This window comes from Lacerta agilis, chromosome 4 (genome assembly GCF_009819535.1).
Source record: "Lacerta agilis isolate rLacAgi1 chromosome 4, rLacAgi1.pri, whole genome shotgun sequence".
NCBI lineage: Eukaryota > Metazoa > Chordata > Lepidosauria > Squamata > Lacertidae > Lacerta > Lacerta agilis.
In genome coordinates, this window is record NC_046315.1 from 20,219,390 (window position 1) to 20,233,754 (window position 14,365).

The 14,365-nt window shown below is 42.0% G+C and overlaps 1 protein-coding gene across 1 annotated transcript in view; it reads right to left on the reverse strand.

Moving 5' to 3' along the window:
• Positions 1-14,365, reverse strand: part of CWF19L2 (CWF19 like cell cycle control factor 2) — a 71,744-nt gene that overhangs the window by 32,510 nt on the left and 24,869 nt on the right. Inside the window, exons 9-10 of the mRNA XM_033146222.1 lie at positions 9,794-9,890; positions 9,338-9,430 (exon numbers count right to left, since the gene is read on the reverse strand). Coding sequence (XP_033002113.1) covers positions 9,338-9,430; positions 9,794-9,890 — 190 coding nt within the window. The remainder of the gene's footprint in view (positions 1-9,337; positions 9,431-9,793; positions 9,891-14,365) is intronic.

Genomic DNA, 14,365 nt, shown 5'->3' on the forward strand with positions numbered 1-14,365 from the left:
GCGCTCATCTCGCTTTATTGGCCGAGGGAGCCGGCATACAGCTTTCGGGTCATGTGGCAGAGCTGGACATGGAAACGCCATTTACCTTCCCACCAGAGTGGTACCTATTTATCTACTTGCACTTTGATGTGCTTTCAAACTGCTAGTTTGGCAGGAGCAGGGACCAAACAATGGGAGCTCACACCGTTGCGGGGATTCAAACCGCTGACCTTCTGACCTCCGGCAAGCTCTAGGCTCTGTGGTTGAGACCACAGCGCCTAGAGCTAATTTTTTATTTCATACTTAGCCTGCTCTCACTTTTTGAAAGAGAGCAGGCTATTAATCTAACTGATCAAATCCATCTATATGTTTACTCCTACGTAAGTGTCACTGAGCTGAGCAGGGCTTGCTCACAGGTAAGTGAGCTTTTTAAATAAATGGTTGTATTGGCCTCAGCCAATGGTAGGCAAATTGGGCTGCCTGCAGATAAGAGGGAAGCAATGCCCCATAACGCAGAGAGGTGCCAAATAAACAAAAAATAAAAGCTATCAGAAGCCAAACTTTACAAGCCATCTGCTTCTAATAGTGGCAGCATAAGACAGAAACTGATGCTGTGTCTACTCCCCCTCTCTTCTCATTTTCTAAAAGATAAGTGTGGTTCTTCCCCTAATACTGCCCTTAAAAAAACCAAATAAACATTAGTGAAAAATCTGTATGTGCACAAACACAGTGGTAATTCACCAAACGTGTTGCTTAACTAAGAAACAAGACTGTTCTTGTTGAATGCCTGGCTGATGTATTTTCCAGAGGCGAGTTTTATTTGTCTTATCTTGTCCTTGGTACAGATCACTTAGCTGAGCAACTCGTGTTGTAGCTGACAATTATTTCTGGTTTTTGTAAATGCACAGTGTTCTTTAAGCTCACACTGTACAAATAACTAAAGGACTGAAAAAATGCATTTTTTCAGTTGAAAAATTCAAGCAAAAGGACTGTCAGATATTAAAAATTATGATGAGCTGGAAAACATTTGCAACTGGGTATACAGGCCACAACCCATCTGTTACTAAATGTATGTTATCATCCAAGTTTCTGTAGGAGACTGCCTGCATTACATGCACTTATCTCATTACTAAACCCCAAGGATGCAAAATCTCATTAGTTCTAACTAACAATACTATTTTCCTGGGTACAATATTTAGACATTTTTCCAATTTATCTTTAATTAAAGTGGTTAAAAAACCTAGGGGGGAATCGAACTTTGTGCTTCGATGAATGTTCTGTCTGCACAAGCCTTGCAGCCTGGCAGATGGAATAAGAACGCCTCTACTCCCCAAATGCTGTTCTGGGGGTTCCCCAGACCCTGTCCAGAGCCAATTTGGGAGGGTGCAGGGGCAGGAGAGCAATAAATGCCCACTGCCCAAGCAGAAGTCTTTGCAAAGGCCTTCCACAGATGGGGTTATTGGGCGAATCCCGCTCCTACTTCTCAAGAAATGTTGAGGGCAGAGTGTCATGGCTTAGCACATCATGCTGTTATATTTCAAGTGTAGTCAAGATCCTCTGACTTGTTTCACGTGCCCAAGGGAATTTTGGGCTATTATTCTCCCAGCAATGTCCCATGGTGTATATCAAACCTCTTTTAGGATAGTCTTAAAAGGAGTATGCCAAACAACAATGTTATTGGTTGTCTATGCCAACTGAGTCTAGTAATCTGGCAGAAAGTTCCATGATGGTGTTTTATGTCCTGAAAGGCCCTCTCTTGTCTCTATCCATCTCACCTGTGAAGGTGGTGGCATTATTCTGAGCATAGGTTCAGACAATAATCTTATTGACTGGATAATTTCATAAAAGAGCTGTCTGGCAGTCCATGTGGCACAGAACCTGCAATTCGACAGGCTCTCCTCCTCCTAGCCCAGGACTCTTCAATGAATATTAGGGATTGACTGAAAGCAGGGACAACTACAAGAAAGGATTGTCTAAAACCAACCCAAAATTTAGAGACATTGAAAGAAAGAGAATCTGACCAATTTGGCCTCTGCCATTAACTACCAGTACTACTGACACACTGTTCACAACGTTGTTTCTTATATTTGTAGTGCAATTTTTGAAAAACATTCAAGATTTAATCACCTGTAATAAAATCTCTGGCATAAATTTTTCTTGTTAATGCCTGCAATAAGAACACAAACACTGTCGCTATGAGGAACCCGAACAGCGTATTCTCTGCCATGGTACAAATATATATGGTGTATTTTTAATCTTTCCTAAGATGGCTTAGTCCCCAGAAGTCTCTGGCAGATTCATAAAACTAATTGTATTCTTACTAGTATATCTCTGACATGTCACTTGTCAAATTTCAGAGTTTGCCTGCCTTATTATGCATTTTGTCATGCTTGCAGGCACAGCTCACCTGCTTTTGCTTCTTCCATTTTAAGCAAGCTTTCTTCCCCTATGCCTCTACTCAACAGCTTGACTTTTTCAGTTTGTGGTGTGTATTTAACCCGAGTCTCTATTAACAACTTGTAACAACTTGGTGCACCTTCTACGATGTTTAATTTTGTGATTGCTCCTGTCATTTCCTTCCAACGTCAACAGGATACTGAATATAAAACCACACTAATTACAGCATAATTTGGATCAGAACCTGTGCCCCATTTAGATAAGATAAGATTTCTTGATTGTCATTGTACAAGTACAAGTACAACCTTGTACATGTGCAATGAAATTGAATGCCATCCCATAAAAACAAGACAAAAAACAAAAAACACACTTTCAGCCACACATGCACATACATACACACCCATCACAACTCTCCAAAGTCATATTATCTGGTTACAGCATTTAAGATGGTTATAGCTCTGGGGTAGAAACTATTTTTTAATCTATTTGTTCTTGTTTTAATTGTTCTATATCTCTTGCCCGAAGGCAGTGGTGCAAAAAGACTGTATCCTGGATGAGATGGATCCTGTAAAATATTGTTTACTTTTTTAAGGCAGCGGGAACTGTATAGTTCTTCCAAAGATGGGAGAGGGTGACCAATAATCTTTCAGGCTGTGGTTATGACCTTCTGGAGTACCTTCCTCTCCATGGCTCTGCAACTGGAAAACCACGCACAAATACAATATGTAAGAATGCTCTCTATGGAGCCTCGGTAGAAAGACACCAGCAGTCTCTCACTCAGATTGTTCTTCTTTAAAAGTCTGAGGAAATAAATTCTCTGCTGGGCCTTCTTTACCAGAGCGGTAGTATTTGCGCTCCAAGTCATACCCTGCTCGATTGTCACTCCCAAAACTTGAATACAGCCACCCTCTCCCCGCCGATATACAGGGGCTGAATATCTGCCTTTCCCCCCCTGTAATCCACCACCAGTTCCTTGGTCTTGGCAGTATTAAGAGCCACATTATTTTCTCCACACCAAACACAGAGCCGCTCCACCTCATCCCGAGAGGTGGACTCATCTCCTCCTGAAATGAGCCCCACTACAGTAGTGTCATCAGCAAACTTGATGATTTGGTTGCTGGAATAGATGGCTGTGCAGTCATACGTATAGAGGGTATAAAGCAGGGGACTCAACACACAACCCTGTGGTGAGCCGGTGTTAAGGCTAAGGTCTGTGGAGATATATGACCCTACTCTAACCCTCTGAGAACGATCTGACAAAAAGTTCAAAACCCAGAGACAAATGGAGTTAGAAAATCCAATCACCTCTAGCTTGGACACCAGTCTATGGAGAACAGTGTTAAAAGCAGAGCTAAAATCCACGAACAGCAGCCTCGCATAACTCCCCGGCTGCTCCAGATGAGACAGAGCAGCATGGAGAGTGGTAGTGATAGCATTCTCCATGGATCTATTTGCCCTGTATGCAAACTGGTAGTTGTCAAAAGTCGATGGAAGACAGGAAATAATGTGACTGCGTACCAGTTTCTCAAAACACTTCACAATAATCGGAGTCAATGCAACTGGTCTGTATTCATTCAAACTACTAATTGTGGATTTTTTAGGCAGAGGAACAATAGTTGACGACTTCAGGCAGGGTGAGACAATGTTGTTGTTCAGTCGTTCAGTCGTGTCCGACTCTTCGTGACCCCATGGAGCAGAGCACGCCAGGCACGCCTATCCTTCACTGCCTCTCGTAGTTTGGCCAAACTCATGTTAGTAGCTTCGAGAACACTATCCAACCATCTCATCCTCTGTCGTCCCCTTCTCCTTGTGCCCTCCATCTTTCCCAACATCAGGGTCTTTTCCAGGGAGTCTTCCCTTCTCATGAGGTGGCCAAAGTACTGGAGCCTCAACTTCAGGATCTGTCCTTCTAGTGAGCACTCAGGGCTGATTTCTTTGAGAATGGATAGGTTTGATCTTCTTGCAGTCCATGGGACTCTCCAGCACCATAATTCAAAAGCATCAATTCTATGGATCACTGCCCCCTTCATGGATCAATGCCTTGTCGTGGCGAAGGGGCTTGAATTACTCAGGGAAGCTATGGACAGGTCAAGATGGACAGGTCATATTGGAGAGTTTGGACGAAACGTGATCCACCTGGAGTAGGAACTGGCAAGCCACTCCAGTATCCCTGCCAAGAAAACTTCATGGGTGAGACAATAGACTGGTTTAAAGACTTGTTGAAGATCTTAGTAAAGACCCTCGGCAGCTGATCCGCACAGCCCCTCAACACCCTTCCAGTGATGCCATCAGGTCCAGCAGCCTTCCTCAGATTCACCATCCTCAATACCTGTCTCACCTCATGCTCCTCTACAGTAAATGAGGGGCCACTATGGGCTGGTGGCTGTAATACAGCCGTCTCCAGTGGCTCCCTCTCGAAGCCAGCAAAGAAGAGATTAAGTTCCTCCGCCAGCGAAGGGTCACTGTCGACAGCACCAAGGTTCGGTTTGTAGTTGGTAATATGCTGGATCCCCTGCCACACCTGCCTCTTGTTGTTACTACTGAAGTTATCCTCAATCCTCTGCCTATAATCCAGCTTTGCCTGTCGAATACCTCTCTTCCAGTTTGCTCTTGCCGCACTGTAAAGCTGCACCTCGCCCAACCTGAAAGCCCTGTTCCTTTCCCGCAACATGCTCTGGACCTCTCTGTTCATCCAGGGTTTCTGATTGGGATAAACCCGGATAGATTTATTTACTGTGACAGTATCTGTGCAGTGATTGATATAGCACAAAACTGCCACCGTATGCTCCTCCAGGTCTGAATGATCGAAAATATCCCAATTGGATATTTAGCTATAATAGTTGCGTCTCCTGTTGTTGGTTACAGCCTTAGCCTGGAGGAAGACATTTATTGTGTCTTGAAATTAAATGTCCACGTTTCACAAGGTGACATTGTCCTTGACAAAATGAGCATGAATTGGGGCGGGGGGGGGAACATGCTCATTATTATTTTTGCTGCATTAGTAGCTTCTAAAAGTAGAAGACGCATAAGTTTAACTGCTCAGGGAGGCACAAAGGACATTTAGGGTCGTTGTAGACGTAAGAATGAAAGATCTTATCAGCATATTTAAGAAATTAGGAGTGTGCTGCAGGACTACATGCTCCCTCCCCAAATCCCCCCCCCCAGTTAAACATTGCAAGGGTTACATTAACCAGTGTTAAACCAAGGGCTTTTTCAGGAGGAACTCACAGGAACTCAGTTCTAGCACCTCTCAGGTAGGCACCATTGCCATTCTAAGAGAACAAGGGAGGTGTTCATGGTGAGTTCCAGCACCTCTTTTTCTAGAAAAACAGCACTGTTTAAATCTAACCAAGTTCCCCAATTAACCAGCATTTGAAGCTGGTTAACTAGTCAAGCCTATGCATATTTACAAAGTGAGCCCTACTGGATTCAATGAGAACTATTATTGAAAGCGTGCATAACAACAACAACAACAATAACAACAACAACAACAATTTATTTTTATTATTATTTATACCCCGCCCATCTGGCTGGGTTTCCCCAGCCACTCTGGGTGGCTTCCAACAGAACATTAAAATGCAATAATCTATTAAATATTAAAAGCTTCCCTAAACAGGGCTGCCTTCAGATGCATAGGACTGCATTTTAATTAACTGTGATTAATATGTGTGGCAGCCTGTCCCTTAGCTTCTCTTAATGTGGGAGGAAGTGAATTCATTCTAGAGATGTAATGCACAATCATTACATCTACAGTGGTCCCTAAAGAAGAGGAGAACTGCACAGATTCATTTGGAAAGAGAGAACAATCAACAGAAATTTTGAAACTGTAATTCAACATTGGAACATCACAAATCTGCATTAAGTTGATTTTTCAATTTGGTACCAAGCTCAAGGGGCAGCAGATGATTTCAGTCTTGAAGGTAAATTTCAGTTACTTCTTGTGTACAATCAACTTTCAAAACATACCCAGAATTTTACAAAACTGTCAACACCATAGTCGAATTACTAATCCTGTTAAGATCTCAGAGCAAATACACTCTGAAGCAGTTACTGCAAGCTCTGAGTGTTCTTACTTACAAATATGCATATATTTTTAAACAAAAATGGGGAAAATAAATAAATATTCTCTTAAGGATTCCAAGGAAACTTTACCGGAAATTCTGTTTTTGGCTTACATTCAGTTAATTTCCTTCTTATGGCTCATGCATCATTATTAAAGAACTATCTGAAACAATCACACTGGAGTAAAGAGATTTGCTTTTGTTATTTGAATGCCAATAATAAAAGGAAAGACTGACTGTTTAAAACTATACATCACTGAAGTAGCCAACTTTAAAAAAAACACAGAAAAATTGTCACAGGAATTTCTGTATTATAACTGTGCAGTCTTGGGAGGACAAAAGCTACTTTTGGACTTTTATTTAACTAATTTGATTTTTGTTGTTGTTACATGTGTGCATTTATGTGTAATCCTAAGGAGAACTTTTGCATAACAAATGAATTCCAGTTGATCCAGCAGTCCTGAAAGCAAAATAAATATTTCTTGCCTTTAAGCTCTTGAGCTAACAACACTGCAACCAAGATGTTGATTTATGATTACAGGTCTACAATGTGAAATTTAGGTTGATGATATACTTTAGAGGTGTGAATGCAGGAAATTTGATCAAAGTGTCCTAGATTGCCAATTAGGTTTTCCTTCTAGCTTACGCATGGACATTTATTTAGTTCAGTTTGCTCGCACTCTTAATGCTTCTTTGAAGATTCAACAATTTTAAAATGCTTACTTTTGACAGAGAACGTCGTAACAAGGAAAAGCTTAGGCACCTTAACCAATACAGGGAAGTATTTAAAAGCTTAATCTACTGTAAAACTAACTGAAATCTTTGGAGGTGGGAAGGTTGAAACGCCTTCGAAAAAAATTATGTCAACCAAATAGTGCACTTCTAAGAAGCATGTTAGGGACAAAGAATGAGATAGAGCTATTACAAACCGTGGATCGCACTCCTCTATCAAGTATCTTTATTAAAACAAACATATCACAGCTAAGCATATAAACAAATTAATCAAGCCTGATACAATCACTCCTCTCCAACGCAAGACTTGACCCATCTCTATGACTACTGAAATAATGGAAGCAAAGGCATTGTAGAATATTACTAATTCCACTACATGTATCATCAGCTTACAGCTCTTCCTAACCAAAGACCACAATATGCCACAATCGAAAAAATCAAGATAGTGTTGGTTTTGAGTGGGACGTAGGATGAATGTTTGCTATTAAACAGAGAGCCAGTGGGCCACGGCTGCTGCAGAATATCACCATTCCCTGGAGATGCATCCAGGAGTCATCAGATTGAGCTCTGGATGCTGAGATAAGCAACCTGCCAGCCAGATGCAATCTTCAGGCCTTAATGCTTACAGGAGATGGAGAAAACTGCATTTTCCCTAAGATCGTCCCTAATTTACTTAACAATGGCGTTAGTTAAGCATTTGTGTAACGGAACTGGGACAAAGAAAGATTTTTGCTAATTATAAATGCCCAAGTTTGTGAACTATTAATTACGAATCACAATGTTGCACAAATATCTAGCGATATCAAAGAAGTTGAATTATGCTCCCTGACTTAACATTTGAATCCTCAAATTAACTTCAAATAGTTACAAATCTGGTTCTAAATAAAATTTGACACACAGCAATTATAGAATACAAAAGTTAATTTTTAAAAATGCAGCTGCAGAGCAAGGCATCAGAGAGTGGAGGAGTCAACGACTGTATTACATGCACATCTCTCGGATTCTCAGAAAGAAATTGGTCTCCTGATCTTTTAGAAGACTCCATCCAATCATCTTGCAGCTGGATATTCCCAAACCTTGAACTCATAATACTAAGGTGATGCCACCTCTCGTATCTCTCGTCCTTCAGACTTCAGCATAAAAACCACTTATTTAGCTAAGGCAGTGGTTCTCAACCTTGGGTCCCCAGATGTTTTGGCCTACAACTCCCATCAACCCTAGCTAGCAAGACTAGTGGTCAGGGATGATGGGGACCCAAGGTTGAGAAAGGCTGAGCTACTTGCTAACATTCGTCCTTCGCTTCATTATCCTACCTCTTACTTCCCACCATTGTCTACATTTATACTGTAAGCTCCTCAGACAGGAACTTGTCTTTGGCTTATTCTACTCTGTGGAGCTCCATATACATTAATGGCATAGTAGCAAATGTACAAGATATGCAAACATTCATGCAGATTAGTAGTATAGTATAGTATAGTATAGTATAGTATAGTATAGTATAGTATAGTATAGTATAGTATGGTACAGTGGTGCCTCGCTAGACGAAAATAATTCGTTCTGCGAGTATCTTCGTCTAGCGATTTTTTCGTCTAGCGAAGCACCAAGGCAAAAAGCGGTTTTCGCGCGACGGAAAAAAAATTTTTTTGTCTTGCGAAGCAGCCCCATAGACTTTTTCGTCTTGCGGGGCAGGCTTCCGCTAGCAAATGCCTTTCGTCTAGCGAGGCATTCGTCTAGCGGGGTACCACTGTATACCAATTCAGATTCTTGGGTCCATCTCAGAGTTGTCTACACTGACTGGCAGTGGCTCCCTAGGTTTTGGAAAGGAAGCCTTTCCCAGACCTACCTGGAGACGCCAGGGATTGAACCTGGGACCTTTGGTATGCAAAGCAGATGCTCTACCGCTGAGCTACATCCCTTCTCCACTGAATGTATAAACTTAGTTGAACATGGCATTTGCTGTGCTCAACTGTGTCTTAAGAAAGATTTTCACAGCTTCCCTCCAGAAGATAATATTTTAGCACACAGCATTGGTTCCTGATTGTTTTGTAGGTACACTCTGCCAATGCTAGCAGCCATATTCGATGGCACCACAGCTCTAGGTGCTGCAATTCTGTCGCTGCTGCTTTTGTTCTACACTCCAAAACACATACAGGACATGGTTTCCTTACCTCCTTCTCAAACTTTCTAGTTTGAGTCTGTGCTGCGCTTTCTTTCAGCCTGCGTGCATTGTCAAGCTTGGTCTGAAGTTTTACTGCTAAATCCTTTAAAGAGAACAAATATTGTTGAATTTTGTTTCACTAGCAATATCAAATGCATCATATACAGATTTTCATTTTTATATACACCACTTTTCAAAAAACACCTTACAGTAGTCAACAATCCTTACTACAAGCATCAAGAGCTTTCACTTCTGGCTGCTGTGTGTACCAAAGGCAAATCAGTGAAAGCCACTGAAGGAATTAAATGTACATTTTGGTAAATGGGCTTAATTATCTGATGGCTTCAGGGCTCCCAGAGCTTTTGAACAATGATCTCTCTTTATTAGTATATGTTTCAACTCTCAGTGCTTCAGTCTGAACATATAGCAATACATTAAGCACACTCAATACTCTTGTTCTACATACCTTTTTCCCCATCAATTCTGCTTTTACAATCTTGGCTCCCAATTTGTTCATTTCCTCATCACTAAGAATTTGAGGCTTTTCGTCCTCTGAAAGAGACCTGGTCAAACACACATAAGCCATTCAGCGTACAGAACAGGAGAAATAAAGAAAACATAATCAACACATGCACCCCCATTCACCAAGGCCGGTGCAAAGTTGAGAATGTTGTTACAAAGTAACTTTGCTTTTCTTCTATTACTATACCTACATCATTGATCTTTATTTGCTTACAATGCTACTGTATAATTCTGTAAATTAATTGGTATAAACTGCAAATAAAATTTGATTTCTGCATAAAATTTTCCCATTTTGAAGTGCGGCCAAATGATTACAATTTAAGAAGCAACATGAATAGCAACTCATCCATAAGCAGAAAAGTACTAACTCTTAACCAAAATTCTCCATTTGAAGAATATTTCACATATTATACACAAACACAAACACACACACACACACACACGATCCCAGAACGCATAAGCCTCATCCACCTTATTTTAAGATCCTCTGCAGTGAAAGACAGTATCTGCTAAATATCTGTTTGGCCCATGACAGCAGTGAAGAATCACAAAGTAAATGAAGAGGAAGAGGAAGAGGAAGAGGAGGAGGAGGAGGAGGAGTTTGGATTTGATATCTCGCTTTATCACTACCCAAAGGAATCTCAAAGCGGCTAACATTCTCCTTTCCCTTCCTCCCCCACAACACTCTTTGAGGTGAGTGAGGCTGAAAGACTTCAGAGAAGTGTGACTAGCCCAAGGTCACCCAGCAGCTGCATGTGGAGGAGTAGGGAAGTGAACCCGTTTCACCAGATTATGAGACTACTGCTCTTAACCACTACACCACACCCCTAGTAAAGCAATTCTGACTTGGTATTTTATTCAAGTTTAGAAAGAACTGCTTCTGCAGATGTAAAACACTATTGAGAATTTTATACGCCCTTAACAATATAAGCCACCCCCTTATCACAATTCATTAATAAAGTAATCATTGTCTGATGTGTTACTGTGTCAGATTTTTATACTCTTGTAGTATTACAGAAACATGTATGGTTGATATCTGCACACATTACAGCACCAAGCTCATGATTTTTTTCTTCCCATTCCCCCCACACCACTCCCCTTTTCTTAATGTTTTTGGCTGCAGGACTTCATAAAGATGAAAGCAGCTTGAAGAAAAAAATTAATGGGGAGCTAATTAAGGCTTCTAAATATTTAATTAAAACTTAAAGACAACTGAATCAATATTTGTCTCTCCTCCTCATTATAAAGAGAGGCTACTTTGTTCAAGGATGAACTTAATGAGCAAACTAAGTAGTGAAGGTTTGGTGTGCACATTTTAGTAGCTCCAAGTCATGGTAGAAACATCTTTAGGGGTTCTCTTCCAAATCCGACCCCTTCAATTACAATTCCACAGCTATTTGAGACTAAAGAAATTCTTTCTTTAGAAGAACTGGTAACTGGCTCTAGTTAATGGCTCTACAGTGGCTTGTTATTTTTTTTTTAACCATGCATTTTATTTCCACTGTATTATAACCTTCTCCTTGCCCTAGCCTCAAAATAGCACACGGAAAAGCCTACTGGATAGCACCTTAAACTTAATTCTGTAATTAAATTTAAGCAAGGACACATCATTTTTGCCAATGCTTCGAGGCCAAATCCAATGCATTTCTAGTGGGCTACCCAATACATCGCAAGTTGTACTCCTCAGTCCCAGGCTGACAGAGGAGTTAGCAACTAGCAGCAAACTTAGCTCAGTGCAGATCCTGGGAGCTCGCGAACAGACCTCGGAAACAGGGGTGTTTGCAAGGGCGTTTAGCGGGGGTGGCCCAGAGTTCTGTCTCTTGGTGTGTATAGGACCAGAAATATGGAGGGGCGAGGGAGCTGCTTGTGGCGATCACACAGGGTCCCCGGTCGTTTGACGGACTATTGATCCCTGTGCCACCACGGCGCTTTGCTGCCACCAACCAGGATCCCCTCCCTGGTAATAACTTTCACAGTCAGGGTGCAATTTTAAACAAAATAATAAGTGTTTATTTAAAAACTTCAACAACTCAAGATATTGGTTACAACCCTGCCTACGCTCACCACTAGACCTCACCACCAACCCTCACAATCAACAACCACCCACCAACCAACTCCCTCGATCAACTGCTCTTCAACAACTCCCTCAACTCCCCACTCTCTACTCTAACTGACTCCTTCAGCTGCCCCTAGCTCCTCCCCCCCCCTCTGTTTATTGGACAGCCTAGGGTCAGCCACTTAACCCCTTTTTCACTCCTGCTCTTATGTGTATTCCCTAGAAAGGCAAACGCCACACTGCTGCAGTGACCTGTAACACTTGTGCCGCGTTTGTCATTCTGCCGGAGAACAAGCAACAGTACAGTTGTGGCAAGTGCAAGCTGGTTGCCTTGCTGGAAGAGAAGGTGCAGCAACTTGAGGCCTGCCTAGTCACACCTCAAGCAAAAGGACAGCGTGCAGAGTTACTTGATAGAGCTGAGTTGGCTGAGATTGAGCACCAAGATAGATGGGGTGCCCCCAGGGTGGAGAAAGATTGCCCACTGCAAGAGTCTAACCCCTGGAGGGATGTGATGCACAGAAGTAGGACAGTCACAAAACACACTTTGTCATTAGAGTTGCAAAACTGTTTCTATGCTCTCAACCTTGGACACTGATTCTGGGAGGAGGAGGAGGCCAGAAGAATAAATGATGTAAGGAGGGAGCTGCAGCCCAAGATAGGAAAAGAGGTAGTAAGGGAACATCTAGCTACTTTAAATGAATTGAAATCCCCAGGGCCTGATGAGCGGCATTCAAGGGTAATAAAGGAGCTTGCAGGTGTAATTTCAGAGTCTTTGTCTATTATCTTTGAGAATTCTTGGAGAACAGGTGAAGTCCCTACAGACTGGAGGTGGGCAAATGTTGTCCCCATGTTCAAAAATGGGGGAAAGAAAAACCCAGCTAACTAGCAACCGGTGAGCTTGACATCGATACCAGGGAAGGTCCTAGAACAGATAATTCAACAGTTGATCTGTGAGCATTTAGAAAAAGATGCTGTGATTACTAAGACCCAGCATGAGTCTCTCAAAAATAAGTCATGCCAGACCAATCTGATTTTTTTAATGCAATTAAAAACTTGGTGGATCAGGGAAATGCTGTGGCCATAGTGTATCTTGATTTCAATAAGGCTTTTGACAATGTCCCACATGATATTCTCACGAAGAATCTGATAAAATGTGAGTTGAACGAGGTAACTGTTAGGTGGATTTGGAGCTGGTTGACTGACCAAACCCAAAGAGTAGTCATAAATGGTCCCTCGTCATCCTGAAAAAAAGTGACAAGTGGGGTGCCGCAGGGTTGTCCTAGGCCCATTGTTGTTCAATGTCTTTATAAATGAATTGGATGAAGGAATTGAGGTGATGCTCATCAAATTTGCAGATGACACCAAACTGGGAGGGGTAGCTAACGCTACAGAAGACAGAATCAGAATTCAAAATGACCTTAACAGACTGGAGAACTGGGCGCAAGCTAACAAAATGAAGTTCAATAGGGACCATAGCCTTCAACTTTCCCCTTTTTTTAAGGGCAATTCCCTTATTCCGAATAGGATTCCTCGCAAGAAAAGGGAAAAGTTGACAGCTATGATAGGGACAAATGTAAGGTTCTGCACCTAGGCAGGAAGAACCAGGTGCACAAATATAGGGTGGAGGACACCTGGCTTACTTAGCAGTACATGTGAAAAGGATCTAGGGGTTTTGGTGGACCACAAGCTTAACATGAGTCAACAGTGTGATGCAGCAGCAAAAAAGCTAATGCTATTCTAGGCTGCATCAACAGAAGTATCGTGTCCAGATCAAGGGAAGTAATAGTACCACTCTATTCTGCCTTGGTTAGACCACACTTGGAATGCTGTGTCCAATGCTGGGCACCACAATTTAAGAAGGATATTGACAAGCTGGAACATGTGCAGAGGAGGACAACCAAGATGATAAAGGGTCTGGAAACTAAGCCTTATGAGGAGCGCTTGAAGGAGCTGTGTATGTTTAGCCTAGAAAAAAGGAGAATGAGAGGAGATATGATTTGTTGTTCAGTCGTTCAGTCGTATCCGACTCTTCGTGACCCCATGGACCAGAGTACGCCAGGCACGCCTATCCTTCACTGCCTCTCGCAGTTTGGCCAAACTCATGTTAGTAGCTTCAAGAACACTGTCCAACCATCTCATCCTCTGTCGTCCCCTTCTCCTTGTGCCCTCCATCTTTCCCAACATCAGGGTCTTTTCTAGGGATTCTTCTCTTCTCATGAGGTGGCCAAAGTACTGGAGCCTCAACTTCAGGATCTGATATGATATGATAGCTATCTTCAAATATCTTAAGGGCTGTCACATGGAGGAGGGAGCATGCTTGTTTTCTCCTGCTCTGGAGAGTAAGACTCAAACCAATGGCTTCAAGTTGCAAAACTTTCTGACAGTAAGAGCTGTTCAGCAGTGGAACAGACTCCCATAAGAAGTGGTGGACTCTCCTTCCTTGGAGGTTTTGAAGCAGAG